The 26,520-nt window shown below is 39.2% G+C and overlaps 1 protein-coding gene across 3 annotated transcripts in view; it reads right to left on the reverse strand.

Moving 5' to 3' along the window:
- SS18 (SS18 subunit of BAF chromatin remodeling complex) overlaps positions 1 to 26,194 on the reverse strand; it is a 42,816-nt gene extending 16,622 nt beyond the window's left edge. The window contains exons 1-5 of one of the 3 annotated variants that reach the window (XM_074549866.1): positions 25,781 to 26,194; positions 22,239 to 22,315; positions 20,904 to 20,988; positions 9,042 to 9,195; positions 2,496 to 2,717 (exon numbers count right to left, since the gene is read on the reverse strand). In XM_074549866.1, coding sequence (XP_074405967.1) covers positions 2,496 to 2,717; positions 9,042 to 9,195; positions 20,904 to 20,988; positions 22,239 to 22,315; positions 25,781 to 25,849 — 607 coding nt within the window. In that variant the 5' untranslated portion in view covers positions 25,850 to 26,194. The remainder of the gene's footprint in view (positions 1 to 2,495; positions 2,718 to 9,041; positions 9,196 to 20,903; positions 20,989 to 22,238; positions 22,316 to 25,780) is intronic. The other 2 variants (XM_074549846.1, XM_074549856.1) reach the window with 2 other exon arrangements.
- Between the last annotated feature and the right edge of the window lie 326 nt (positions 26,195 to 26,520).

Genomic DNA, 26,520 nt, shown 5'->3' on the forward strand with positions numbered 1-26,520 from the left:
ATGTCTCCTGACCAACAACACTGATGTTCAGAAACTTTGGTTCACTTGTGTTTCTGAATTGTTGTATGTATGACCAGTTAAGAAATCTCTGAGTTCTAATCTGTTTATTCCCCTTTTGTTAAACTGCACTGGGTGCATCTCCTAGCATTCTTGTTTCTTCACTTAGGAGAGAAGCCTGAAGTGGCCATGCTTGGCTGAGACATCTGCCCAGCCAGACTGGGGCTTGGCTACCTACCTCTAAATTTCTCATGGTCTCACAGATTGCTGTCGTTCTCTGCCCAGCTGGCTTGAAGTCACAAGAGAGTGAAGATATAAAAATACTTCCTCTAATTTGTCATCAAACATCAATACACATGGAACAACTAAGAGTAGAAAATGGAGGAAATGTACTAAGTAGACCCGATTGGGAATCATCTTAGATCAAAATAACAAACATCCCCATTTTCAAACATAAGACTTCCTCTTTCACAGGTAATTGGAACAGTATTTTCATTTAACAACAAATAAAACTTTGTTTGCATAACAGACAAGTTTCAAAGCCTTGCTTTAAAGAAAGGGGCACATGCACTCTTACATTTATATGTGAAGTGTTCTGTTTACTAATGTTTTTGTGAGACATTGAAATATTTTAAAGAATATGATTTTTCACCCCACTGGCCTCTCCTGTGAAACCTCTGCAAAAAATAGAACCAGCCTTGAAGCAGACACTTGAAATGGAAAAGTCTCAGCCTAAAGGGTCAAAACTTGGCAGAATTAGACTTACACTATGCAAAAGCCTGCTGTGGCCTTAATGGCATTGGTGCCATTGTTCTAAGTAAAGATTTTGCTGTTGTTCTTGAACCTATAATTTGGTTAATACTGTTTTATTCTATATTCCCCAAAGTCACTTCAGTACCACTATTTGTTCAGCACAGAGATCTTTTAAGTTTATTTCTGCTTAGTTTCTAATGACCAATTTTCAAGTTTGACGGAGTACTGAAAACACAACAGAGGAATGAAGAGTAAAGAATGCTACTTTGAGATGGAATCATCTCCTAAATTTTAGGCCAGTCACATAACGTTTCCTGCAGAGTGACTGACTAGATGGCTCCCTCACATACACTGCTACTAATTATTGCTAACTCTGCAACTAAAAAATCTGAAATGAAAACAGCATAAGACTTTTCCAAAGCATCTTACAACAGAATTACTACACTATGTATTGACCAGAATACAGAGATAACTTCCCAGTTCAGAAAGACAGTCAAAAGTATTCCCACTTATGATTTCCCCGACTATGTACCTATCTTTTGTTTCCTCCATTGTTATACATTAAGAAAAATGCAATTAACTATGTGGATGCTAAAGGCCTCAGATCTGGTAAGAAAAGTGCAGAAATAGCTTCTTTCATCATGACTCATTTTTAGTCTCTCATTAACTTAGTCTTTTGTCTGTTTTGCAACTTTCTGTAACCTAATAATCAAACTGATCAGTATGACCTGGTCTGTCTGTACACCTCAGGAACAGATGGTATCTACACATAAAAAAGTGGAGCTTAGGTTTGTCATATGTCTTCTAGCAGGTGCTAGATCCAATGTACAGGTGTACTTCTAGCATGTACATATCCAAATGCAGTAACAGACTTAACAGGTAAGCTGAAAATACTGATTGCTGACTTCTAAAGCACCTCTATAAGAATATGCAGTACAGATACAACTTAGTAATTTGCTGTGCTGTGACTTTAATGCAATATTTTAATTCCACAACGTCCTTGCACTTCAACAAGGACATCAAAACACCATCAGTTTATGCAATGGAAATACCTTAGATACAAAATTAGCTTTGATTTTTACTATATACACAAGGACATCTCATGAAAACAGTAGGGAGTACCAGATTTGTTCCTGGAACTAATTCTTCCTCCACTAGTGAATTTTGCTTCTCTAAGACTAAACAGACATTCCATGCTAAAAAGGCTGAAAACAAAGACTAACTAGGTATAACAATCTGAGGGCTATCTGACTTTGATTTTTCCATTTAACCAAGAAACTTAAAAGTAGAAATGTATTTTATCAACCTGAATGACAATAACACTTCACTAGAAGTGTAAAGTCTGAAAAAGACAAACAGTAGCTCCAGCTTATAACTGCTGAAAGGAGATCCATTTCCAGATTCTCACATTATACCTGAAAACAGTTAAATGTCTGCAAATAAACAAAAAGTCACAGATATATGGGAGAAAAGAGGTGTAGAATCCTCCAAACATGAGTACAGAATATTCACAGAGTATTCTGAGATGATCCTTCCACAAGGATCTTTGAGTCCATGCCTTAGGTAAATGGCCCATAGGGTGACTCAAGTCACAATTTTTGTTCTTTAGCACCATGCTCTAAGCAACTGAGCCAATTTCAGGGTACAAACACATTTAGAGAAGGAAATCTACAAGATAAGACCTTTAAAAAAATCTGCACACAAGATATTTTCCTTTTACAGAAGCCGATAGATACCTCACTTACCTTGGTTTGGTTGCATATTCATGTTTGGTCTGGGCCCATAGTTGCCCATTGGCTGTCCCTGGCTCATTGTCATCTGATTCTGCACTGGCATGCTCTGTGACGATGGCACTGAGTGATTATAGCCACCCATGGACCCGTGGCTACTTGAAGGCATGTTCATGGAACTGTTTGTCATATTGAGCTGGTTAGGTCCAGGTCCTTGCATAGGCATATGGTTGGGTCCTTCAGAAAGAAAAACAGGGAGAAAAGTTGTACATTAAGCATCTTAAAAGCAGGTGCAAACAGTCATACTGAATTACAAAACTAAACAGAAGTAATTAAATACAATTACATGAAAATAATTTAAAATACAGTTTGCATGTGATTTTCTCACTTTTAAAATAACAAAGTGAACAACAAAGTTCATCTCTACTAAGAAATACATTTTCTTTTGTTGAGTAACTGAAGCTACTGAAACAAAGGTGAATTATCATATAGCTCATCTTCTATCCATATCATACACAAAACTAGCCTTTTTAGTACTTGCATAATATAGCCTGAATTTCATTCTGAATGGCAGAAGACCAGTGTAACAGAGAGGCTGAAACTTCATCAGACCTGTAATTGTTACAATGGAAGTAACATTTCTGTGTATTCAAACAACTCATGCTAGACAATTTTTGAAACTAACAATTATTAGTATTATTATTTTTAAATGCAGGCAGGATTAACATTGAGATGGTATAATTACATAGAACCATAGAAATATTTTGATTGGAAAAGACCACTAAGATCGTCAAGTCCAACAACAAATTTAACACTGCTAAGTCCACCACAAAACGCTAACTTAGGCTAATTTTCATTCTAATGATTATACAGTCACCCATAGAAGAAAGAGAAGGTGACAAGCACTCCATGGATCACTGATAGAAGAGCAAAAAAAAAAACTGTGAGCCAAACTCGTTCTACACAAGTGTTTTAGTGCCCTTGTGATAAAAACGTAACCAGAAGTTGTTCATTACAAGGAGACAACTTCTGAGTTTATTTCCTGAGATGGGAATGAGAACAAATCTTTTTGGTCAAGACTTTTTTTTGGATACTTCAATCATGACTTTTATAAGAATGACATGTAAATGGAAAGCATTTAGTGACCTAGGCTGGTAAGCACATCACTTTTGCTGTGAATACGTGTAAAAGAACAACCTTGGAAATCAGAGAAAGGTGTGAAAAAAGGAACAAAGGTAAAGTGTTACAGGCAATGAGCTGCATTCTTCTCTACTTGTAAATAAAGTGGAAGATTTCAACACAACAGTAAATCAATGTTTTTCATTTCTAATGGACCTAGCATTGCAGTGATTCAGATAGTATCAAACAATGTAGAATAAAAATGGCTGAAGAACTGTTTAACAGTTTTGATCATGTACTATATAATCAATATTCTGCAACTGTATTTGCAGATTACTAGTGTGGGGGATGATGACTGGAAGGACAGTCTCCAAATTATCAGTTCAACTTGTGAAGATGCAAAGGAAAAGCAACTTGCTCCAACACCCATGTGCCAACAACATCTTTTCACCTTTTATTTCCCTTCTTCCTGACAACAGAGGATGAATTCAGATTATTCTCTGAATTCAATCTACTCTCAATAGGCAGTACAATATTATAATACCATCTGGTCAGTTCATTCATTACTTTAGTGGAATAGGTGAACAGCTACTAGAACAAAAATTAGTAAGAAGTGGGACTGGATATAACTATGACAAGTGAAAAAGTAGATGAAATGCATGGATTATGCCCATAACAAGCACCACATAAAGACCTCATGAAAATATGTAGAACCAGAGGACATGACAGACCAGGTCAACTGTAAACAAGGCAAATGCTGACACATATAGATTTCAGCAAGAAGATGCTCCTGTTGCTTAACATGACACAGGTTTTTTGTTAAGCTAGAAAAGTCTAAGAAGAGGAATCTAAAAGAAACTACACTATTAGAGTTGTAGGAAAGTACTGATTAAAAAAAAAAGAACCACACACACACCTCCTCTGCCTTCAGGTGTAAACAGCTCCTAAGTCCTTGGCTAATGAAAAAAATGCACTAATCTAGAGTAGAATGAAGGCAGAAATAAGCACACAGAGAGCTGCACACAAGGTCACAGATACAATACTAACTGACTGAAACAAAAAGATGCAGAAGAAAAAGATAACAATGATAACTGAACATGGTTATTTAAAGCCAAAGTGAATAAACAGAGGATAAGTTTTAAAATGTGTTTATCCTCTTGCCCTTAAGACACCTTACTGAAATAAACACAAACCTATTTTGTCAAGGAAAGTGTAAAAGCTGAAAAAGGCATCAAACATGCAGTTCACTGCTCCTGCAAAACAAGGTGTGCAGAGATTGCTGATATGTACAAAGGCAGGTCCACCACAAATACAGAAAAAGTAATTCAGTGAAAAGGATTATGCCCACAAGAGTACTACAGATGCCTATGCTGCCCCTCTTCAATTCAACACTGCTTAATTCTGTAATAATGAGAACATGGAGACAGTTTAATTATGAAAAAGTGAGCTTGTCTCTAACCACGAGCTCAATCAAGAATGTGCTCTGAGGTAAAGCTACAGTGAAGAAAAGCTTCCTACCGTAGTGCCAAGCAACAGTTGCAGAGCTGCTAGAAGACTATTTCCTAAGTAAAGGAAGGAATACACAGCGTTAGTGGCAGAAGGCTAGGGCCTGGGAGTGGCTTTGTTTCTTTCTGATTAAAGGAAGACATTATCAGTGATAGACTTCAGAAAGTTAGGCAAGCACACAGGTAAGCAAGTTTTTAAAAACTGATAATGTAAGAAGCAAAATGAGGAAGGCAAAAATCATCACAAGAGACAGCTTGAAAAAATAACACACCTTCTCTAAAAGGTTGGTTTATATTCATGTCTCAGCACTAAAACAGAAGAGAGCACTCCTAAGAAAAAGCTGCCATATGAAATGTGAGGTACATGTATTTTCTGTGGTCAGAATCTAGGGGGTTTGTTAGTGAGAAGCTAGAAAACAAGAACAGAGATAAAGCTAAGACCATAGGATCAAAAACCTTGCAAATGAAAAATAATAAAAACACACTTTACACATAAGTTTTTTTTATAGTTTCTCAAAACACTTCATTGAGCTCTCTTGCATATAAGGACAAAACAATTGATTTTCTTTTTTACATGCATAAATGAAATAGGAAGAAGAGAATATGAATGAACTGAGAGTGAATTAATGAGGCATGAAGTATGTATCTCCACTTTAAAGTAATTGCTTTAAATGCTATACTCTAGATATATACCTTATAATTAGATTTGTGTTACAATGAAGTTACTAGAGTAACTATCTATCTTGAGTATAAACAGAAGTCCTCTTTCCTCTTAACCACCTGTGCACATATCTTAACTCCAAGAAGCTGTAATCTGAACTAAACACATTGGAGACTACACTTGCAGGAAGGAAAGATTTTGAGAGAACTTGTTGGGAACACACAAACACCTGTGTTGTGGTTTAGAAATGCTATTCCCCAGTTTACCATTTCCACTACAACACTCCAAACCACACACCACTTTGCTTGCTCCCATGTATCCCCTTTCCTGTGCAGGGCTGGAGAGGTGAACAGGAGGCAAAAAAAGTAAAGATTACAAGTTGAGATAAGAAAAATTTACTGGAAACAGCAATGAAATCAGAAAAAGGACAGTAACAGCAACAGTATTAATAAGAGTGTACAAGATGCAAAGGATTCACAGGCAATTGCTCACCACACAGAACCCTCAAAATATCCTGCAGGTCCTGGCCATGCCTCCTCTGGCTACTGCAAAATTTAACCCTGTTCTGGCTGGAACCAGGACCTGTTATTCAGGAAGGTCACCTACCAGTGCCATGACAAAGGACAGAGACCCCATATCTAGTCTTACCTTTCAACTTTGTGTATGTGAGAAAACAACCTCAAGGTATCAGGAAGACAACTTGCCCCCAAGTACATCTTAGTTCATCATCTCCTTCCAAATTCAGACCGCCCTTACTCTGCATGACATAAACTCAGCCAAAGTAACTCTTCAGACAGCAATTTTTTCAGCTAAAAACCACAATCTGTCACAGGTACAAATAACACTCAAGTGTATCACCAGTTGAAAAAGGTTTGTCATGACTGTCTTCCCTGGCAAGAGGACACAGACACACATTTGTCAGGGGATGCAATTAAAGGCCCCAACAGCACTTCAGGTTCTGTATTAACCAGGACACAAGTACAAGAAAAATCATCCTTTGCCCTTCAGGCAATGGGACAGGTCTGAAGCAGAACTTTAAAATTACTCATGCCCTGATGATCACTAGGCAGTTCTTCTAATCCCTTCATCAACCATTCTCTTCTGCCCATACACAGATCTGTGGAAACCCCTACTCAGGTAATACCTGAAATCCTTAGCTGGCATTTTTAAGAGTCTGCATTTTATTTTTTCCATGCTGGTCAACTGATGTCAGTCCTGGATTCTCTTCACTTAAGATTAGTGACTTTACTCCTTTTATACAGATAATCTCTACAGATATTTAAGGTTTTGTATCTGGTTTTTAGTAGAAATGTTTATGTAAGCTCAGAGTAAGTGCCCTAAAACCAGAAAGCAAATGTATATAATGCAGAAATTATTAGAAATACAAAGAGAAATACAGAGAAATTTCTCTGTGAAATACAGAAAGGCTCACAAGCAGGTAAACTAGCACACACTTTAAAAGGTATGTGTAATTCAGCTACACACTTACCAAGATGATTCTGTTTCCCTTTTTCCAACCTATAAAATTATTTTAGCAAGCCTTTCTGATATTAGAGATGCCCTCATCCTAAGCTGTTTATCTTCGCATCCTCAGAGAAAACTTCAAACTGAGATGGAAAGAACAGACATTCAAGAAAGGGAATATGTTGGAGGAAAGGCTAAATTAAAGCTTAGCTGGAAACTGTATTTAAGTATCTGTCTAGGTGAATACCAAAACAAAGCTATTTACCTTTCACATATTTTCCTAACAGCTCTTTTCTTATTCTATTTAATTACAAAATATGTATGTTTAAGGAGTGACTTTTCTCCCCCGTGGCTCTGCAGTGAAGTCATTATGCTCACATTGTGACTTAGTAATCCTTCTCCTTGGAAAAGATCACTATAACAACAATAATATGATTACACTTGAGGGTCAAAGAGACTGATTTTTGAGAGGCAATGCTATTCTCCATGGGAACTGATGGATCTTACTTGGATAAAGGACACCATAATCAGAATATCTCTGCCCTACTTAGGGAGAAGCATGTATTGCTCTTTACACTTCCAAATGCAGACCATGACCACCGTGTATGATGAAACTAACTTCTCTAGATCTTTTATTGCACTTCTTACACACAGCCTCTGGAGGCTATTCAAGTTACTCTTTCAGAAAAGCCACCATTATATCAAGTCCATTTTATCAAGATTTGCACAGAAATTAGAGACTACAGCAATTGTTACATTTTTTACTTTGTATTAAGTTTTGCATAGTTATTACTGTGTTTGCTGTCAGGAAGGTTATCCTTGACACCAGTGAGAGATTAATTTTCAAAGATCCTTTGACAGTAGTTTTCTTTCTTGAAAGTATCAATACCTTGAGGAGCTTTTGTATGAAAAGTTCCTCCATAACAAAAAAAAAAAAAAGAAAAAAAAGAAAAAAAGAAGGGATCCTGAACAAAAGCAATCCTGGGAATGCAATTTTAAGCTGAAAGTCATTTCACATGAAATAGGCAGTATGATTTTACAAGTGGAAATTCAGGAAAATAGCCTCTATATAAAAAAGCATGCTCTTCCATTGCCTACTCCACTCTGATCTGACTGCTAAAGGGAATAGTTACCCCTAAGCCAGTATTGGTAGGTACAATGTGGAATTTTATCATCCTCCTTTCTCTGCTTTGTTTCTGTCCTCCCAAGTACATTTCTTTTTATTACAAAACAGGATGGCATAGAAACTGAACTTAAAATTTACACCTAGAACAATAATCTGGAGGCCATTTCTTTACAAATCCCTTACAATTCAACACATCTTCAATAATAAAGAACACAGGAGATTAGTGGAAGCTGTATAAAAGCAACCTTTTTTTCTTTTAAACATTTACCCAAATCAGAAACAGCCGCTTTCAGATGTATCTATTTTATTATTATCTAATTATTTAGCTACAATGATTTCACATTATCTTTTTATTGAAGGATTTGTGTTCGCTCAGCCACAGGCCAATACCTTTCCCCAGTAAGCCCTCTAAAGCCAGCTGTACTGCATGGTTTCAAACAGACTAAATTTAGCCAGTTCTGTTCATCAGAGGAATGCTGTGTGTCAGCTACATCAAAGCCCAAGGGCAGCCTGATAAACACTGAATACAGGTCACGTAGCTCTGTAGCTAACAAACTCTAAGAGAGCTTGTACTCGGGGGCATTCAAAGCAGTTTTGTCATCAACAATCTAGTATCCCTTGAGCCCCCATGTCGTTTCAGTTGCCAGGCAACGCTGGTGTTAATGTCTTAGAGGAGAAAAACTTACCAGGCATCTGGCCGTTCATCTGGTTCTGCATGTGTGGTGCAGGAGGGCCCCCACCTACCATGCCATCTGAAGACATGTTGTGCGAGCGCGGCGGTGGGGGAGGGCCGCTCTGACTCATCCCGCCCGGACCCATAGGCATATTCTGTGTGGGTGGCTGAAAGGAGACAGTTTAGTCAAACACGAGGAGCAGTTAGTCTGACAAATATATTATATGTACATATGGTACAGCGCTCGCCTATATTGTTCAACAGCGTATGAAAGAGAGCGCTGAAATGCATTTCATTCTCTATCTGATATGTTTAACTCCTCCCAACATTAATTCTGGCAAAGCGTTTAACATTTTAATCGATTTTACATGAAGTATTACATGCAGACAACACCACAGTACCTTTGAGCACCACTTCAAAATAAAAAAAAACAAATCAATGCCTCATTAAAAAATTACATCTGAACAGTTTAAGACTGCTGGAGTCACTCCCTTACACACACACACACACAAAAGCTTTCATTCAATGGAGAAATAAGTGTTCACTGTAATTCTCTCACGTCAACTATTTGTTGCTGTTAACAGACCTTGCACTGGGACAAAACAGGTACAACATGAGATGAAAACCTCTGAATGCTCATAGACCAGCAAAAAATTTGCACCTGGGTGTGGTAAAACACTAGCGATCTCTTCCCTGCTCTTCCCCAAAGCAATGAAGGCCTAGTTCATAATTCCATGCCAAACACCCCCTACAGACTGGAAGCACATTAGTGCTGGCCTCCAAAGGTCCAGAGACAGCTGCCTAGAAAGGATGTTTTTGGCAAATTTCCTAATGAAATTGCGAGGAAAATAACTGAATAACCTTGAGAGTTCAAAGAGGGAGAGCAAGAAAAACAATAAATACAAGGGGGAATTTACTGGTAGGTTCTCCTCATAGCAATATAAGGAGACAGAGAAACTGCTAGTAGCCAGCTTTGTTTTCCTACTAAAAACACCTGTGAGACTCTACGATCCTTCTCACATACCTTAGCCAAGCACTTTCAGGGGAGTAAAAATCATCTCAATGAGAGCAAATTCCCGGCTCTCTGGCTTTTGAGGATTCTGCCTACAGGTTATAACTATTCATGAAAAACTGTCCCCATGAGACAACCACGCGTGCGTTTTCCAACATTTCTCTTCACAGACAGAACCAAGCAGGTGAACCCTAGGTTCCTCTCTAGCCCAGTCCCTGCCTATGCCTACACTATTCACCAGGTTCATAAAGACAAAACACAATATAGTAGTAAAGAGTAAGGCTTTCCCAGTGAGTGTATGTTGGAGATGGTAACAGCAGAGTAACACAGACACACACATATATTCACTTGCCAGGGGAGGGAACTGAATGGTAGTAATTTGTTGTCTCAACATTTCTTCAAATACCTCAAGCAGGTATTATTTTCCCTGCAGTACTTTAAAAAATTCTTCAGGAAATTAGTGAAGGCTTTTTTTTCAGCAGTAAGAAGGAAGGAGATGAAGAAAAATATAAGCAAGTAGGCAACTTCTCTTACTAAATTCCTTTCATTCCTCCATGATGAAGAGAATAACATTTTATAAGCAAAGTTCCTTCTTCAGCCTACAGCAGAAGCGGCAGGAGATGAAGAAGGTAAGAGTGAAAGGCAGCTCTACCCTCTGAACAATGTGACCGAAATGCTGCTCCATTCTCCTTGTTCTTCCTCCACTAGTGAGCAACCAAGGCAAGGCTGCTTCCCCTCAGTTAGAGTCTTGTGTCCCCTCACCTTCAAAACTCACTATTATCCTAATTTTGCATTTAACAGAATCTAATAAAAATTATCTAAAACTGATATACAAAGAAATAAAAAAGAAAAGAGACCATTTTCATTTGTATTTGGAAAGTATGCTCAGGAATACTATCAAAACCAACACACTTGGTAACCTCCAAATGAATAGTAAGTGCTCAGAGCCTGTCCCATGTCAGCCTCAGAGAAGGCCCATGCCAGCAAACTGAGAGCAAAGTCAAAAATCATCCAAGCTGAAATGTTTTTAGAATTAAAATGAACTTCTTCAATTCCAAGTATGAAACATTAGAAAGTCCAATGAAGTACTAAAGAAGATCAGCTCATACCTAGGTTTTAGCTATACTGCATTGTACAAACATGGGCATACCCTTATCTGTGGAAAGAGGGACAAAAAAAGCTCCAAGGATTATTTAAACAAAACTATATATATTCCAACTCTATTTAGTCTGAAGTTTTCAAATCAACTATCCTTCAAGAAAAACACTGCAGTTATCAAAAAGACAGCATGAGAGAGTGTAGACATGCAAGGACAAGGAACAAAAGATTGTTAAGGACTTTAGATACAAAAACCTGCAAGAGACTTCACAAACCACAGGGAATTAAGTCAATTGAGGGAGCAACTAAAAACACTCAAAGAGGTACTACCAGAAAGTAATTCATCAAGAGGAGCTTCTGGATATGGAAACAGCCCAAAGGCCTGCGTGAATACATATCAGATTCTTGAAAATAATGCAAGAAAAAGGTCAAAGATGCTAAAAAAAAATTCAATCTTCCATTAAAAGAAACTACCCCTATCAGATAAATAGAAGGTAGACAAACACTACACCTCTACTTATTAAAAAAGTAGTAGGACCAATATAGTAAAGTCAAACCTTTCTAATTTACTAGAAATTTTTAAAAAATATCAATTAAACCACCTAGCTGCATAATTAACAGAAGCCTCTTAACACAAGTTTTTTGACAAAGCCTTTTGGAGCAATACATTGTTCAATGGCACTGATCAGAAACTGCCCAGAGGGAAGTTCAAAGAGTTAAGGAACATACAGAGCTCTCCTGAAAATATCTTAGTAAATGTCAATATAAGAAGCTACTGCAACATTACTGAAAATGTGAAAGAAAGAATAAGCAGAAGGTGCCAAGTGATGTGGATAAATATATGACAACTACATGGAATTGTAAACCACGTTCTTCAGAAAGAGGAAGCTCCTGTTGCCACTAATCCAGAAAACAAGTAACAAACAAAAAAGAATTTATCACAATCCAGAGTGTTTGGTGGGCAAAAAAAGTCCCAAACCAAAAAGAAAAACCCAACAAAACAAACAGAAAACTCAAAACCCCATAAAATCTATGCATAATACCTGTGGTCACTTTCTGATTATCTTCAGTAATATCCCAAGTCAATTTAGAATACTAAAGAAAAAATGCTAATGTTTTTGATACCATAATACACATTCAATTTGGGAAAAATGACCTCAAAAAGATACTGTAAAAATAGCAGGATTCTAAAGAGAGGCAATCAGTGTTTAAAAACTTGGATTGTTTACACCTGAAAAAGGAATAAAGGAATATGACTTAAGAGGATATGACAGAAAGACAATTTAAAGTATGATACATACAAAAAGTAGATCATCCAATTTATGGTTTAACAAGAAAGAAAACCTCAGGAGAATAGTCAGTAAATTGAAGAATAACATTAAACATACAAGACACGCCATAAATCACATAAATCTGAGGTATTCATCAACACAGTACTCTGGAAGTAAGTTTAAACAAGATTAAGAGATAATTACACATACGTCTGTGCAACAGAAACAGTTATATAGGATATTATATAGGATATTTTAAAAGAGCATTACAGTCTTTTTTGTCAGATCATAAACCAATCACTACCTGATAGTAATTAAAATGAAATGTCTCCTGCAGATATAATTATTCCCCAGTGAAATTCCTCCAGAGTATTTTTCTAGTGGATGCAGACAGAAGAAAACAAGAAAAAATTGTTTTTAAATGGTAACTTCCCGATTTCTATTGGACTTGATCCAGACTTTTAGAGATAATAAACTTCTTTAAATTAACTTCAATTTAAAAATCCCACAAGAAGAAAAAAAACCCACCCAGCTACATAAACCAGATTATTTAACCTTTTTTGTTCCTTACAGAAGAAAATTGACCATCCCCAAGAATATGCACTAAATACAGCAAAGACTTTTGCAATGCAAAATGACCACACAGTATTCAAAAGAAACAACCCACCCTGTGCGAAAGAAAAGCTACCCAAAATGAATTCTAGCCATTAAGCCTACATAGGAAGGGTAAAATGACATCCAAACACAGGCTAACAGAACCAAAGGAAAGGCTACTTCCTTCCTTTTGCTGGAAGTGGGACAAAAAGGAATGAAAATTAAAATCACTGTTGACTTTATTCCAATTATGTAGAAGAAAATGTTAAATATTTTACTTCAGTAAAAAGTAAAGATTTAGTAAATGTTAGTTTCACTTGCTAAACGCTAACTTTTGGCTCATTTCCCCAAACACACAGATTACACTTACAGTGGCTATGAGCATTTAAAATTTATCAGAGCATGAAAAAAATTAATTATAAGCTATTTAGTGAAACTCTAGAAATCTGAACTGGAAAAAGACTGAAACTGACCCAATAGTTGCAACAAAAAAAAGGGACGAGAAAAAAAAATTAGATTTTAACTGACAACTTCCAGCAAACAAAATTCTACTAAATCCAAAAGTTATTTGAAAGCATGCATTAAAGACAATAGCTACACTGCATTTTTAGAGGATTTTCTTTTAAATAATAAAATAGATCAAATACAAGATGCAGCAATAAAATCACCTAGGGTGAAAATGTGTACCTGAAGATGGTAAGATTTTTCTTACCACCACCAGCAGGTCCAAAGATTTGTTTAGGGAACATGTATTGTTATGAAAACTGAGGTGGAGTATCAACTCACTCAGCAAAAAAATTTAATAAAAAAGGCAAAAACCAGGAAATACTGTTAAGCACATTAAAACACAATATTGCTAATCAATACAACTACCAATACATACTTAAAGGACACTATCAAAAATACAATTTTCTTGAAATTCTCTCAGAATAACAATTAAAAGCTACAGGAAATGCAAACATAAATAGTCTTCTTTTGTTTCCAAGAGAAGCCTTAACTCGGGATTTAATCAATCATTTTTCTTTTCAATTCTCAAATAGCATTTTCTGCAAAACAAAACACCTGTTCCCAGGGGGTACTCTGCCCTGCTCATATCACATTGCTAATATCACAGGACCTGTCCCAGTCTCAGAGAGCAGGACTCCGTTGATAGGTGGTGATGGCACCTGTGGAGCACTTACTGAGGTGTCAGACTGGGAAATAAGATCATAAAGGAATATGCTTTTGAGATTTGAAAGAGCAGAGATTTAATTGGGCTACAACTCTTCCTCTACAAGGGACAGGGTGTTCTGGTACTGAGTGTCTTCAATGAAAAAATAAAGAGCCTGTATCAATTCTCAGCTAGTGAAATATTTGAGAGTAAGGAGGATTTCTACAGGAAAACATTCACAATCATGTCTAAATAGTGAAGTTAATTATAAATGTAATTTCTGTTCTCACTGTTGGATTACCAGGTGTGACTCAGAGTAAGGAATTTTAAATTTACAATGACAACCAGTTAATACATCTTGATCTACATCAGGATCTTCAAAAGTCAGAGAAATTCTGACTTAAACATTCTGTTTAAAGAGGAAATTGAAATCTTTAATTGTTTCAAATTGCATATGTCACTGCATAAAAATATTTCACTGTCCCAATATTCATTAACAACATTTTAACAAACAAAATTTAACCCTGAAATATCTGATGTCCTCTTAGCAATAGCTATTCTGATACTTCTAAAAATAATCCTCCAAAAATTCTTTGGGGGGTTTTAGTAGAACTAAAAATTACTTAAATCAGAAATTTTAAAAACTGCATTAATTCATATGGGTTTATTAAGAGTGACCATGCATCACTTAACTGTGGATGTTAACTCAGGGATCACTGAATTATAGAAACTAGACAACTTCTGAGGTGCTCTGTAACTCCCCCATAAAATGCAGTTCCTATCTGTCCTCAGCTTTGTGTTCCACAGCCCTGGTCACTTTTGCTGTTAAGATGGTTTACTGTTTGGTCTGATACTTACAGGTTTTGCTTGCATTTAGTAGTCTAAGAGAAAAAAAATCCACCTCTGTTCTAGCTAAAAGGCTTTATGTAAACTCACCTAAAACAGAAAGAATCCAGCAGAACCCTCACAGCAAAGCATTTGGGAAAGAGCAGAACCATACAGACTCTGCACCTATGTTACCAGACTACCTGGTACAGCTCTCAGGAAACAGCCTACAATTGAAAATGTATTTATTGTGCAGATACTGCACTACAGAGAGGCAAATGACATCTGTGAGTATGAAAGAATTACACTTTAGAGCATACTCCTCATTCAAACTGCCAGTGATTTTTACTGATTTCTAAATCAGCCACAGAAGTTCAGAGGCAATAGAAATAGCTTTTTGTGTACAGTGCACTAGCTCCCCGTGTGGACACACCTGATTAACAATACATGCAAAGTAGCTTACAGAACTCAGAGCAATCATTACAGAACTCAGAGCAATCCTCTGTTTAAAATGGCAGCTATTGGGCTCTGAATTCACTCCTAACAACAGAAATTTCAGTATTTATTTTTCTCTTAGTGTAGTTGCTGGGTTAAGAAGCTCCCACCAGTGACTCTTCATTTCCAACAGTACCCATTCAGTTGTGGCAACACAGCCTCCTTCTTCTCTTTTGTAACATCTTAAGAAATAATGGTTTTTTTCAAAACTATTTAACATTTAATCAGAGCAATTATTCTTCAAAATCCAAGCTCCAGGAATCACTAATAGCTCCCTTGCCTCTTGACAGGAAACATTCAACCTTCCTTTTGCTCTGTTCTCTATTAATTCAGTTTACAAATAGTTGAACTTGAACTGGGCACGGACTTGTGTTCTGAAAGGTTAATGCAAAATTATGCAGCATACTCCACATACTACAAACAGATTTTCTGCTATGCCACCTGTCCTGATTTCTGCTGAGATAGAGCTGATTTTCTTCCCAGTAGCTGGTGCAGTGCTGGATTTTGGATTCAGCAGAATAATGTTGATAACACACTGAGGTTTTAGTTGCTAAGCAGTGCTTCTTCTTAAATCAAAGATTTTTTGGTTTCCCAGGCTCTGCCAGCAAGGTGTGCAAGAAGCCAAGAGGGAGCATGGCCAGGACAGCAGACTCAAACTGGCTAAAAGGATAATCCACACCACAGAGCATCATACTCAGACTGGGCACTGGTCTGTGGCTTTACTGTCTCATTTTTAATTACAACTATAATCTTATTGTAGTATTTTATTTCAATTATTAAACTGTTCTTATCTCAACACAGAAGTTTCATCTTTTTTCCTGATTCTCCTGCCCAGTCCACTGCAAGGGGAAGGAAGGTGTGTGGGATAACCAAGTAGCTGCATGGTACTTAGTTGTCAGCTGGGGTTAAACCACACCACCACCATAGCTATCAAACTTTACCAGGCATTTGGTGCATAAGTGGACAAGAATCTCATTAATTTAGGATTCCTCTCATCATCAGTAATAAAAGTTGTACTTCACACTTTTATTTTAAAGTGTGAAAAAAACTGAGCCATATTTTTATTTTCAGGATGCCACCTTGCTTTTTTCAAGAAGAGCCAAGTCAAGGTAATTCAATTACCATATATTTTAGACAACTTTTGTGTTCAAAATAATGGCTACTAAAAAAAAAAACAGAATGCACACTCATTTCTTAAGACTCCCATTTTTTTCTACAACACATTGCAAGTATACTAAAACCACAGATAGAACATCACCCCTTTGAAAAATAAAGTGTGCAAAACTATATGAGAGTTTTCATTGTCTGAGTGAAACCATGCTTATATATTAAAGATTCCTACTTAGCCTGCAGAGCTCCACAACTTAGAACCATTAAACATCATTACTAACACTTCATGAAAGCTTGTCTTCAAGTTAATTTTTGGAAGTATTTTATTATTTGGTGTATGGGCAGTGGTTGTCTTTGCTTTGGTTTGGGAGATTTGTTTGTGTTAGTTTGCTTTGCTGTGGTTTGGGTTTTTTCCTATCTCTTGAAGCAGATGTTTTCGGAAGAACCAGCATTTCAGTGCTTGTTGAGATTAGGTGTTTATAAAAAGCAATCTTTATCTTCTAGACAAGTATTTTTTAACTAAAGTGACATGGACTCCTCTCTAATCTGTGTGACAAGTTTGGGAACAGCACAAAATAAGGGATTTCACAAGTGCTACAAAAAGCTTAATTTTTCAAAGAAATAGCTCAAGAAAAAAGGTATTTGTGGTTTGTAATTAGAAAGTTTATTAATAACCTTTACAATACTATCAAATTTAGAAAAACTATTTAATGCAATATCCAGATTCTTCTGTGACTTGGACACAGTAAGTTTTCTTGGAAGTCATTACACATACAGACTGTAACTTAGTAGTGGAAGAAACTGGCACTTTCAACATAAAAGAAAGCTCTATGTTACACAAGTGAGTAATAATCAGAAGCACTTATTTTCAACACCCTGAAATATACACTGAAATCTCATGCTCTGAATGCTGACAGAATGTAAGAAAAACTGAAAAACATCACTGCCAAACTACAAAAAAAACACCCCACCCTCCACAAAACAAAACCCCAAAAAACAATAAAAACTCACACACCAGTGTTCCCAAATAATTCCTATAGATCTCAATATGTGGCCATTATAAAATGAAAAGTTTCCTACTACATACCAAATAAAGTGACAGTTATGGGTTGTTTCCTTAAAAATATTTGGCAAAACTAAGACATATAAGAGAGGGAAGATACCCAAATAGAAAAGCTGGGGTTTTTTTATTCAGTAGCCTTCAATGACTTTTTAAGGGCACTAAAAACACTTCAGAAAACAAAAAAAATATAAGTCAAGGAGGATGCTTGTTCTGCAGATTGAAATGTCATGTGTTTAGAAACAAACACACAATATCTCACCACCACTTCAATTGCATCTTTGCTCTCTACAGTTCAAGGATATCAATATCTTGCTGTAGGCCTCCCTCAAAAGCAGCACCAGTGAAAAATCACAAGAAAGCAAGTGTTGTGTTCCTCATGGTGCAAAAGCACTTTCTGGGAAGCTAGCTTATGTCATAAGGTGATCATAAAGAGACTCTTGACTGTGATGCAAAAATACCTGCCACAACTCAGAGAGACAGCAAAATGTTGCATCAACTTCACATGTGAACTTTGTCACTGCTCCAATCCAGCTGGGAAGACACCACATAACAGCCCTTCCCTCAGTCATGCTGCTGTTCACACAGCTGAGAAAAGACTGGTTCACTCAAGAACCTCACACTTTGTCTCTTAATGTGAAAGAAGGTGTCTTACCCAAAAGCAATAATTTAGTACTCTAGTAGGCATACATGACCACAGGAGCCTTGTTATGACACTGGATTATCAAAGTTTTCCTGGCTCCCTTCACTCAGACTCTGCAGTGCTTGCTTCACCTGCTTCACCTTTCCACACTTCCAGATCCCAGTAAACATTTCTCTACACAGCACTATTGGATCTCTATACTTTTTGTTCTCTAAGGCACTACCAGAGTTTCAGAAACCACATCAGTCATTTCATTGGAACAGTGAATTCTGAAAGGCAAAGGAAAAGGCACAACAGCTGACTACAAGCATTTCTCCTAACAATATAAAGCATTGAGCAATTTTTGCTCATACTAAAAATTTCAATGAACCTGGTAACTTATGTCTTTTTTTCAGTGTGAATGACATCTGAAGAGAAGCATTCTCTTTCCAATCTCACTTTAACACGTAACTATAACTTGTTATGAAATGCTTTAAAAGTTGTGAAATTTCTTGAAAGCTTATTTACCTGATTAAAACAGTAACAGGATAAAACTTGAACAAAAAAGAAAATTTAGTCTGCTGGGGGGAACAATCTTCCAGAAATGAACAGATGACACACAACCCAACTTCAGAAGGTATCCAAACTCAAGGTCTCCTAACTTCTGTGGAAAGAAACTGCAGAAGCAGTAGCATAAAGTTGATATCTTTCAGTATTAAAAATAGTAGATGTCTACACACACAGTATCCTGGTCTGTATTTACTGTTGCCATCCACACCTTGAACACTAATCAACTGCTGATACACAAGCATGGTGAAGAGAATCCTACTACCTCCAAGTCAGAATTAGCCTCAACAGCTCCTACATGGAAAGCCAGTGGAGGAAAAGACCCCAAAGTAGTTCATCTTGCATTGAAAAAAGAAAGATAACATGATATCTCACACGTTCCCAAATTCTGTTAGCTAAAATTTACTAGCAAGACAGAAAGAATATAAAGAATATTTTCCTATAAACCCTAACAAAAATCATTATGCTACAATCTGATTATGTTACATTTTGGATCAATCTTCAAAGACTGTAGGTCATCTACATTTAGGTAACACTGAAGATCTAAATTTCATTTAGTATTTTTGAAAGAAAACCCAAGAACCTTTATTCCCTTCCTCACCTGTCCAAAAGAGACTGTCTCTACCCACTCAAACACACGCACACTATGCTATTTTGCTCAGTACATGGAATATTTCTGTCATTGAAGATCAGAAACACACTTCTGTCCAGATCTGCAAAAGCCTTTCACAGCCCTATCTTCATTTTCTTTTAGGCAGAGAATGTCATCACATTCAACTTTAACAACAGGGCTGTCCACCAGGGACTAGGAGAAGGTCAAATTCATTTCCAGTTGTCATCAGAACCAGGATATGAATTAAGCCTCCAAAAACATATTAGTTGAGGAACACACACAGCCCTCTTAAAGGGTTCTTTCCCTCCCCCTCAGCTACAAGCATGGATTTATAAAAGAGAAACCTCTACAGGCACAACAGGTTGGACATAATAAAGCACTGTTTCTATAGTCCTCTAGGTACCAACTTGAAAGGATGCTTCGCTAGCAGCAATGATTGGAGAACACTTCTCCAGAGACCAAAGAAAAAGTAATTCAATTTCAGTTGGTGAAAACTAGTATCTAGGAATGGCTGTTTTATAGACATTCTTTTTAGCTTCATTTTGCAGAAATGAATCAAGACTATATTAATTCAAGAAAAGTCTTATTACTAAAAAACAAAGAACTTCCTTGTGTTACTCACAATGAACTCCCCAAGCTTTCTGATTAGCACAAAAAGCAAACAGACAGCAAGCTATCTTTATGCTGCTGTTTCTTTTCTTACTGCTGCATAAACAATGGAAAAGGGGAAAAATTCGAGGCATCTTGTAAAATACAGAGTTCAAGAATACAGATTCAGAAAAAATTCAGACTAAAAAAGATAGCAAATAATATCCAAGACATGTGAAGTGATGTGCTGTTTCAAGGGCCTCTGGGCCCTTACTTCTTTTATATTATCATAATCCACCTTAAAACAAGGTAGTTTTCTAATACAGGAGAAAGGCAATGAATTTGAGACTCACCTAGAAGGTGAAAAAGCAGCAAAAAATGTACCCAGCCTCATTCCACTGGGGCAAGAGAATGGATTATATTCCAGTGAAAAATAAAAAGACAAAGAAAAAAATCCCATTCCCTCACCTTTCCCTAATCTAAAAGGAAAAAGAGTAGGAGCTGACTAGGAACTGTAGGAGTTGACTAGGAACCACACCACTAGCTGTCAGCTGAGGGGGAAAAACAATAAAGGAAAAAAAATTATATCTTTGAGGCAGACCAGATAGTTGAGTGTTGCATATCTAATTCACAGTAAGAGTCTACATTTAAACAAGTCAGATTTTAAGCAACACCTAAGCAGTGAGATTACTCCAAATACAGCATAAAGAGACAGCATCATGTATTTACTGCACAGTAAATCAGAGGCCAAGTGTTTGGTCATTATGTCAAACGTTTGGTTTCTTGGTTTTTTGTTTGGGTGGGTTTTTTTTTTACCTTCAGGAATCCAAATGAAATATATTCCCTACTTTTACATTATTTTATACTTACTGCTGGTAGTAGAGACTGCATGTTCTGGTTGGAGTCAGCTATAGTGGCTAGATAAACCAAGTTTGTATGCAGCATCTGCTGGTATCTATCAAAATAAACAAAGCACAACAAATCTTAATTCATAAATACAGTAACATCAGAATTTACTTTAATTCACAAATGTAAAGAAAGCTACTTACACAAAACAAGACTCAAGAGACTAACCAAAGCAGCATTACTAGGAATCTTAAGCCTTTTGCCCCACACTTATCTATTATCCAATCTTTCCCAACGTCTCCATCATATCTGTGCCTAACTGTATTACTGTCTTGCTATGAAAAAAACCTAAAGCTGGGTGACACTGTTCTCACTTACTTCACTTCCTGCCTTAAACTAAATCACCAGAGACACATACAGTGGAGTGTGTTTTGTGTCTGGTGTAACTTCCATCACAAACACTAGAGAAAGAGAGCTGTTTATTATGTCCCCATATTCAAGATATCATAGATTTACACGACCACATTTCATGAGGACCGAGATTTGGAAGCTTGCTATGGAATAATTTTTCTGCTAGAGAACCACAGTCCTGACTCTCAGTATCTGGCCCAGTGTCACAAAAACAACCTTGAAAGCTGGAGCAGATTACAAGTACACAACTACAGGCCTGCAAACAAAAGTAGTCCCTTAAACCAAAAGCACCTATTGTTTATGATCTCACTCCTATTCCCAGAAAACCAGTTCTCTTGGCAAGGGAGTAGGACGAACTACCTGTCCATATTTGTCTGATTACATGGGTGCCATCATCACCTCATGCCAGGAAAGAGTAATGGGAAAATAACACTCTTTAACAATCCACTCTTTCTATAGTTCTCTCAGCTCACTCTCCAAAGACCCCACTAGACAGCAAGTCTACGATGGATGTTTCGGCAAGCCAAACTTCTACAACAAGCCTGTTTGTTCCTGGGCACGTGAAAAGCAAGTAGTTTTCAAACATGCCATCAGGAAGCAAAAAGGGCCATTTTCCTACATGATTTTGGGTATTTTTCAAACAAAACTACCTCTTTACAACAATGTAATTACCATAGAGAAGAAAAATATCTTTGTTAGACAGTCCTTATTTTTATGAGCATCATCATCATGACATCAACTTGCAGCAGGCAAGTTGCAACATTTCAGTGACAGAAGTCATAGAGCAAATAAAACCCACCCATCCCCCACAAGAATTTCAAGTGTAGTATCTGTAGCAATGCTTTTCTTCACAGCACAGCTGTCCTATAAGGTAAGCTAAACAAATCAAGAATGATGGTCTAGATGGAAATTCACCCAGTCCACATTAGGTATAGATTAAGGTCTTACTGAGAGCATTCAGAAGTCTTTCCCTTGTTCTGATAGTCCATTATACACTGGATAAGATGGTTGTTTTCATCCAACATCTGAAACAACAAAGAGAAGTTTGAAGTAAATTCCATGTTCTTTTTGGAAAGAAACTGAAGATAAGTTTGAGTCTTGAGTAATGCTCCTCTTCTTAGTTTTAAAAAACAACAAAAATGTTGTTATGGATAAAGTTCTACTTCACCACTTATTTGCAGAAGATTGGTTTGCTCCCATTTCCCCCCTCTAATCAGTTTTACAGGTTTTGGCTTAAGGGTTTCACAGTGCTACCATCAGCAGCCACATTTGTGAAGCATCCTGTTCAAATACCTGTCCTGATTTTGCACCAAGTTCTTAGAAAGTTTTAAAAGTTTTCTGCATTCCTTCATTTGATTGCTAACAAGAAATTCACTTAGAAGTCTATGCCCCAAGCTTCCCTCCTCTTTCTAAAGCCTGCAACTGCTTATAAACTTAATTTTAAAAGACTGAAATTGTTGTTGGTGAAAACTGAGCTAACCAGATTTGTTCAAAGCAAATGCACTGCAAAGCCAGGCAATATTTACAAAACTAAGCTGCATTTTATAAATATTTGGTATAATGGCACATTATGGCTTAGGAATGGTATTGCCCAATTTAATATTCCCACTGAAACACTCCAAATCACACAACCCTCTCCCCTCTGGTAGGGTGGAGGGGAGAACTGGAGGTACAAAAGGATCACCTGCTGAAATAGTAAAAATTTACTGGAAATACCACTGAGATAAGAAGCAAACAATAACAGCAAAAAATACTACTGATGGAGGGTACAAGAGGGCAAATGATTCACATGCAAGTGCTCATCACACAGAGCCCCCAACAATACCTGAGGGCATCACAACATGTGACCCCTTCCCCCACGCCTGGAAAATGGAGTGAGGTGCTGCAGAATAACTCTGGGTCCATGCCATGAGCCTTCCTGGCCAGTGCAGGAATTAATGGTGGCCAGAACCAGGACAAATGGACACAATAAATCTATCATACTTCAGCAGTGTCCATGAAAATGAACACCTGATAATTAATTTTCTCACCAAAAAAGAGTAGTCCTAAAACTCATGGGCAATGGCCAATTTCACAACTTTCTACAAAAAGTTCATGAAGTCAGTGTTCCAAGCTCTGTAAACAGGGAAAAACCACACAACCTGATATCCTGGAGTGCATGCGGCCCTCACACACTCATCTTTCTAGCTCATGCTCTGCACTCTGATCGGACAAGATTTAGCAGAACCATGGCTAATCTCAGCCTCCAGCCAAGTTATTCAAGTGAACTTACAGAAATGGAAAATTTACTGCCAAATGCAAAATTTTGCATCAATTTACTCCTTTGCTTTCTCTCACTGGAAAGCTGGTTTACATCCCTTTACCCAGATGCTGAATTTCACAAAACTAGCAGAATCTTAAGACATCCCACAGATTCTCTCCTTCTTCCAAACATGGCTGAAACCAGCCATGACCAGACTCATCCTTCCACAAGGAAAGCACAACATCATTCCACAACCTTTATTTCCCTAACCAATTCTACAGGGAGGGAAAAAAAAAAAGAAGTAGTGACACTTTTTTCTGCACCTAATCCATCTCTACTATGAAAAGAGTATGGAGTCAGAAACCTTATGCAGTTCACTCAGAACTTCTACCCAGTGAGAACGAGCCGGTCAGCCAAGTTTTCTTAAACTTTAAACAGTAACTTACCAGAATGGACTAAAAAAATCCCAGTGCAAGTATTTTTCCTGAAACTCCTGGATCTGGAAACACATGCATTAAGCACTAAACACAGACATAACTGCAGTATCTTCAGCTACTATGTGAGCCTCAGCAAACAGGCAAAGCTACAACTGCAAAGCTACCTCTCTGAAGAGGATCACAAACCCACTGCTGCACAGTACATGAACTAACTTCAAGTTTTATAAGAAACACAGGGGCCATTTTCACCAGAAAACAGGGGAAAAGGAGATAATACCTTTGATACCAAAGTCTAACAGAGCACTTGCAAAGGAAGCTGTGAATCAAGGCTCTCCCCAGAATACCTCCCACAGTCCTGAGGGAAGCAGCAGATTCTTAAGGCTTGGCAGACAAGTAGACCTTGAAACTGCCCATTAGATGGTTGCATTCTTCATTACAGCCATGTAAGCCAGACCTCTTGGGGAGGAAAGGACCGGAGGGGGGCAGGAATGCTATGGTTAAGAGGAAAGGGAACAAGAAGGAATATAACTGTATTCTAGGTGGGGCTGCAGACAACTGCTTTTTACAAGTTTAACTGAGTGTTTGCCGAGAGAAAATTGAGATAATTATAAACATCTACCATCAAAAGAGAATTTAGTTTCCATCTGGATGAAGATACCTTCAGGGTTTCTGACAACTTAGGTACATTACAAAAATTCTTCAACTTTAACACTGGGGTTTTGCCAGAGCACCACCACTGAACTAATGGTTTGACTACAGACCCAGGAGAACTTTATTGTCTGTATTCTCCATGGGCACCTCAGCATCCTGAAGTCTCTACTGACTACTACATACCCAGGGATATGTATTTTTCATCTACAGTTCCCAAGCACTGACTTCTACAGTACCCTGGAGGTTCCCATTACAACTCTAAGCTCTTCTTTGAGCTCCGTATTGCTGCAACACCTGCTTTGTAGAGGTTCCAATTCTTTACTAAATCAGAGGCTTGCTCTGTTGACCTAAAGGACCTCTCCACATAAGGAGCTGGTACCAATCTGAAATCTGTTTGATCCACGGCCACCCACACCAATGATGGTACGAGTCTTAAGTTCCTAAATACCACACAAGTACCAGTGAACTTGAACACACTCCTCTGTTGCTGCTGTGCATTATTATTAATCTTGTATGCGCTTTCCTTTGATCGCTTTAGCGAGTGAACTTGCTCCCTCCCACACAAGCTTAGGTGGAACCGTCCGGAGGCGCTGTCATTGGCTGCGAACGCGATATCCTTCTTCAATCACACCTAAGGCTTACTGGGAGGCAGCCTTAACTACCAGGTCTACCAAGTTTGGGAACTGGAGCCGCCTCCCACCCCGCAGCGCCCGGAGTCGGGCAGAGGGTCCGGAACACCCGGGCCGCGGTCCCGCTGTCAGAGCCCCCCGCAGGAAGGATTTACTCCACTCCTCCGCTTTCAGGCCGAGTCCTCCCAGCTTAATTCAGGCCCGCGGGGGCGATCGGGGCAGCCCGAGAGGAGGAAGGAAAATGAGGGCTGGAGGGGCCCGGGGACATCGCCCGCCTCCGCCCGGCGCCTCCCGCCGCCCCCGGGACCCTCCAACAAGTGTCCAAGCGCAGGGAGAGGGACAGCGCCCCGCCGGGGCCGAGCCCCGGGCGCAGCGAGTGCGGCCCGGCCGCCTCCCGTCCCCGCCGGGGCCTCGGCGCTCCGGGCCTGGGCCGCCGCCGCCGCCCCCGTTCCCCGCGCGGCAGGAAGCGGCAGCTGCAGCCCCCGGGGCCGCCCGGGCCGGGCCGGGCCCTCCTCTTCGCGCCCTCCTCACCTTCTGGATGGCGGCCGGCGTGATCTCGCCCTTGCCCCGCTGCCTCGGGGCCGCGAACGCCACCGACATGTCTGACGGGTGCCGGGAGCCTCCGCGTCCGCTCCCGCCCGTTCGCGCGCGCGCCCCGCGGACCCAGCAGCGGCGGCGATCCGGGAAGAACGCGGTGCGCGGGGGGGCGGGGGCGCGCGCCCGGTGGGACGGCCCATCCCCATCCCGCCGGGGGAAGGGGTTAAGGAGGAACGGCGGCTCTTCGCTGCTTTTCCCCCTGGTGAGGGGGCGCCTCGATGAGACCGTGGCCGCCACGCACGGCTCGGCCAGAACAACTGGACCGAGAGCCGACCCTGAGCCGCTTCGAAAGTGATCCCCCCCCCACACAGCCTTGTCACGCGCCTTTCTTGTCTATCCCTTTCCCTCCGCCGCCTTGGTACGTTCCTGCCCGACGAACCTCATAGCAGGGAAGTGGTACGGTCGGCTGGGAGGGGGAGTGACGGTGCTGTGGCGCGCACGTTGCAGGGGACACGCTCGGGCTGTGCCGGGCGGCAGCCTCTACTCCCCCCTCTTCCCAGCGCCGTAGTTGGTTGCACCCGGGGAGCCCGCTCTGGCGGCAGCGCGGGGCGGGGCAGAGTGGGACGGGACGGGACGTGCTGGGAGGTGATGAAGGGAGGCCCTCGGAGTCGGAGGGGACCTGGTCTGGAGCATCTCTCCTGAGGAGAGACTGCGGGAACTGACCCTGTTAGTCT

Source organism: Zonotrichia albicollis, chromosome 1 (genome assembly GCF_047830755.1).
Source record: "Zonotrichia albicollis isolate bZonAlb1 chromosome 1, bZonAlb1.hap1, whole genome shotgun sequence".
Classification (NCBI taxonomy): domain Eukaryota; kingdom Metazoa; phylum Chordata; class Aves; order Passeriformes; family Passerellidae; genus Zonotrichia; species Zonotrichia albicollis.